We start from the raw sequence: 4,789 nt of genomic DNA on the forward strand, positions 1-4,789 counted from the left end.
GAATTCCTCGTCGAGCATAACGTTGTTGGGTTTAATGTCTCGGTGGATGACTCTGTGTTGCCATTCTTCATGAAGCTACAACAACGCCGATGCCAGCATGTGTCTCTGGGCCCAATTTAGATAGGGTTGATTCTGATTCTAATGCTTATCCCTAGGCTGCGTGAAGATGAGCTTGTCGAGGTTCTTGTTGGGCATATAGTCATAGACTAGCAACAACTCATTGCGTTCGTGCAACCAACGCTGTTAATGTAATAGGTTCTTGTGTCGAAAGTGTCCTAGGGTGCCGATCTCCGAGATGTATTCTCGTTCTCCCCGTCTCTGACTAGCAGAGCTTCTATTCACAGCGACTAGCCAAATCAATCAATGATAAATACATACCTGTGACTATGACTTGTTTTCGCCCCAACCTTATGTCAGGTTTCTTCTGAGAATCCATGGCTGACTTTGCATGTTCAATAAAGCTGAGATTAGTGTCGCTATGAAATTAGGGATGCTCACTCAATTAACTAAAGATTCTACTCTCTGATATGAATGGAAATTAAAAGTAACTAAATACCCTACAATAAAAAAAAATTTGATTGAACTAATTAACTCTACAATATTATGAAAGCTGATTAAATAACCTAAGCTAATGTTGTGCATCGTACTAATTTTTTTTTTTTTTCAAACTGGAATCAAATACGTTTGCATTTCAACTGATTATTGCTGCCTTGATCACATACCACATGCTGTAAAGTCATACTAAAATTGAAAACAATCCAACTAACCTGTAGTAGTTTTATGACATGACCATTTCCGAATAATCTGTGTACCAATAGGAAATTGTTTGGATCGTTCTGTGAGAAATGAGCGAGCACACATTTCTCTCTGAGCATTTCCTTTTCTGGAAATTGCATGTAGCGCAAGCAGTTTCTGCCTTAGAAACTTGGCTCATAATCTGCAATTTTTTTTTTGTTACCAGTTCTTACCATCTGAATGTTAGAAACCATGAATAATTCCAACTACCTGCCACTAAAATTCAACAGAAACAGTAAATGCTGAATCTAGAAAGCCGCTGTTATATTTAATGAAGTCGGCGGATACATTGACAATGGGGAAACTTCTCCAGCAAGCCACCGACTCTAATGATCTCCAGAGACTTCTGTAGCATGTATATATATCTGTTTGATCTGTGAATGAAGCAAGCGTTCAGATGTCTTGAATGTGTTTCTTGTTCTGTGTTTGTGCGTAGCTGCTCTCTCTCTGTCATGGTATCAGAGCTGAGGGTGTGCGCTTCTGCTCTTTTCAGCTTGTTGATCTATCTACGTTGAGGTATCGTAGTCTGTAACAGAGCAGAATCCCGTCGATTTCGGGGCCCTCGGTCAGTGCTTAGCTCTTTGCGTGGTTAGCGCTTAACTCTCTGCTGTTATAAGAGCTGCCTCTTTGGCGAACGCATACGAGAGCTGCTTCGAGCCTGGTTGGAGAGCCTTTAAACCTCTGTGGCGTGGTGTGTGATCACAGACGGACAGTGAAAAGATCTTTTGTGAAGGCATGAGTTTGAGGCGTTAAACATCGAGCTGGGCAGAGGAAGAGTGTTCGATTGCCGCATCAGTATTGGGAGTTAGGCCGCTGAAGATTTCGCCAAGAAGTATTACACAGCGGAAGCGTGGAGAGCAACTGTAAGTTTCTGCTGGTGCAGAGTCTGAAGCCTGGTAGCTCTGCGCAGTTCTTTTTCTTCTCTGTTAAGTTCTTTGACAAGTGCAGTGAGTCCTCCAAGTTTATTCAAATCATTTGCATTATCAATAGGTCCTACAAGCTCTAGAAGTTCAAGTAGAGCTCGATAATGGCCTTATGTCGAAAGTGAAGAATTATTGAATGATTTCTTTGGTAGCGGCTTTATGATTGAATGAATGTGTGTTCTTTTAATGATTTAGTGACAGAAAAAAGGGAGAGGAAAAGTGTGAAGGAGGGTTGTTATTATTAAGGAAATATTGAAGTTGTAAGTTGTGGTTTATTGTGAGTTTGCCCTCTCTAATATTTGAATATTGGTGATTGGAGAAAGCTTCTTATCATGGCAAATTTGTTGCTTGATAATTATATGAATGAATCCACCAAGCTTGATGGTGAAAATTATGTAAACTGGAAATTCAAGCTAATGACTATTTTAGAAGGTAATAATTTGTGGTCCATTGTAAGTGGGGATGAGCCCAAACCCACTGTTGCAGGTTCTATCCCAGATTGGGAGAGAAGGGAGACAAAAGCAAAGGTGCTGCTGCGTATGTCCGTAAAGGACAACATCATTCCTCATATCAGAGACTGCAAGACATCAAAAGAAACATGGGATACATTGAAGGGTTTGTATGAAACAACAAATACAAACCGGATCTTGTTTTTGAACACTAAGCTTTTATCTTTAAAAATGGAAGCAAATGAAAGTATAAGCAATTTTATATCTCGTGTCAAAGATTTAAGTGATAAGTTAGGAGATATTGGTGAAAAGGTGTCTAATACTGACTTAGTCACCATCGTATTAAATGGCTTAGTGCAAGATTATCAAATATTTGTTTCAAGTCTTGCAGCTAGAGAAAAACCCCCTTCATTTGATGAATTGACAGGAATTCTTCTACAAGAGGAGGAGAGGATGAAGAATTTTTTGGGCTCTAGCAGTTCAGATTTGGCATTGGTGGCCAAGGGAAAATATCCATACAGAGGCAAACCATGGGACAAGAACAAAGGAGGCAAGTTTCAAGCAAAGCAAAGAGGTATGATACAGTCTAAATTTCCAAAGAAAAATGATGAGTGTTATTATTGTGGCAAACCTGGGCATCATTCTAAAGATTGCTATAAAAGGAAATATAATGAGACTAGGCAAAGAAACAGAAGGCATAATGGAAATTTTGTGGACAAAGATATCAATGATGGATTTAAAAATCTTAAATTGTTTGTTTCTGATGCTGCATTGTCTGTGGAAAATGATGATAAGAATGCTTGGTTCATTGATTCTGGTGCATCACTCCATATGTCTTGTAATAAGGAGTGGTTTGATGAATATCATGAAAATATTGATGGAACATATGTTTGCCTAGGAGATAACAGAGCACTTAAAGTTCAAGGTTATGGAGTAATAGGTGTGAATTTGTCTAATGGGCAAGAGAAATAGATTCATAATGTGATGTATGTCCCTGATATTAAAAAGAATTTAATTTCTGTTTCTACTATTACTGACCAAGATTTGAAGGTGGAATTTGTTAAATCACAGTGTGTAGTGAAAGACATTCAAGATAAATACAAGGTTATTGCCACAGGAACCAGAGTTGGAGGTTTGTATAAGTTGGATGTGACCAGGAAAAGTCATCAAGCATTAGCATCTACAACAATATCAACAGAAGATTTATGGCATCAAAGGTATGGACATCTAAATCACAAAGATTTAATGCTTCTGCAAAAGAACACTATGGTTGAAGGTCTTCCTGTCTTGAAAAATGATCATGTTGAATGTGAGGCATGTGTACTTGGCAAGCAACATAGGGAGGAATTTCCTATACATAAAGAAAAAAGGCAAAGGGAAATACTTGAATTAATTCATACTGATGTATGTGGACCTATGCAAACTAGATCTATTGGTGGAGCATGGTATTTTCTTATTTTTGTGGATGATAGATCTAGATATACATGGGTTTATTTCATAAGAAAGAAGAGTGATGTTTTTGAGTATTTTAAAGAATTTAAGAATATGGTAGAAAAACAAACTGGTAATTATATTAAAATCTTGAGATCTGATCAAGGGGGAGAATTCAAATCAAGAGAATTTAATCAATATTGTAAAAGCAATGGGATTCAACAACAATTTACAGTGCTACATACACCTCAGCAAAATGGAGTTGCTGAGAGGAAAAACAGAACACTAGTTGAATGTGCACGTAGTATGCTTCAAGGTAAAAATATCTCTAATGTTTTTTGGGCTGAAGCCGTTAATACTGCTGTTTATTTGAAAAATAGGAGTCCAACCAAAAGTTTAGAGCTTAAAACACCTTTTGAAGCATTTTATGGGTACAAACCAAAAGTGAGTCATTTAAGAGTTTTTGGTTGCAAGGCATATGCTCATATTCCAAAAGATGAAAGAAGAAAACTTGATGCAAAGGTAATTAAGTGCATATTTATTGGCTATTGTGATAATCAAAAAGCACATAAGTTGTTTGATCCCAATACTCATAGATTGCTTGCAAGTAGGGATGTGGTGTTTCATGAGAATGTAAATGAAGGTGATAAAATAAATAATAGTGTATGGCATAATACTGATGATTATGTCAAATTAGATACAAGTGTTGAACAAGAACAGGAACAAGCACAGGAACAGGTACAAGATCAAGAACAAGTAGGATCAAGCAGTCATGACACTCCAAAGAGAGGAGAGGAGACTCTGCAAAGCCAAAAGAAAGATGAAAGCAGTAAAACTCCAAGAAGGTCATCACGTCAAAGTCAGGTACCTGTAAGGTATAAAGATTATGCATTAATGTCTCATGTTATGAAGGTTGTAGAACCTTCAAACTATGATGAAGCTAAAGAATATGAAGAATGGAGAAATGCAATGAATGAAGAATATAACTCTATAATGAAGAATGACACATGGGAATTAACAGAATTGCCTAAAAACAAAGTTCCCATAGGATGCAAATGGCTTTATAAATTTAAATTTAATGCTGATGGAAGTATTGATAAACATAAAGCTAGATTGGTTGCCAAAGGATATTCACAAAAGGAGGGAATTGATTATGAAGATACTTTTGCACCTGTAGCTAAGATGAATACA

General features: G+C 37.1%; 1 protein-coding gene across 1 annotated transcript; it reads left to right on the forward strand.

Moving 5' to 3' along the window:
* The first annotated feature begins 2,051 nt into the window (after window positions 1–2,051).
* LOC149242574 (uncharacterized) lies at window positions 2,052–3,650 on the forward strand. Its single transcript, XM_089367698.1, has 2 exons — window positions 2,052–2,333; window positions 2,595–3,650. The coding sequence occupies exons 1-2, from the start codon at window positions 2,078–2,080 to the stop codon at window positions 3,137–3,139; spliced, it is 801 nt and encodes a 266-aa protein (XP_089223824.1). The 5' UTR covers window positions 2,052–2,077; the 3' UTR covers window positions 3,140–3,650.
* The last annotated feature ends 1,139 nt before the right edge of the window (window positions 3,651–4,789 follow it).

Source organism: Pinus tabuliformis, chromosome 8 (genome assembly GCF_031772625.1).
Source record: "Pinus tabuliformis cultivar Carrire ecotype Pingquan chromosome 8, CPIR1, whole genome shotgun sequence".
NCBI classification, from domain to species: Eukaryota; Viridiplantae; Streptophyta; class Pinopsida; order Pinales; family Pinaceae; genus Pinus; species Pinus tabuliformis.

Bases quoted from the DNA above. Each gene is read 5' to 3' on its own strand.
- LOC149242574 (XM_089367698.1), top strand. From the start codon at position 2,078: ATGAATGAATCCACCAAGCTTGATGGTGAAAATTATGTAAACTGGAAA. The intron at 2,334-2,594 runs GTTTGTATGAAA...ATGAATTGACAG, and splicing joins AACATGGGATACATTGAAGG to GAATTCTTCTACAAGAGGAG.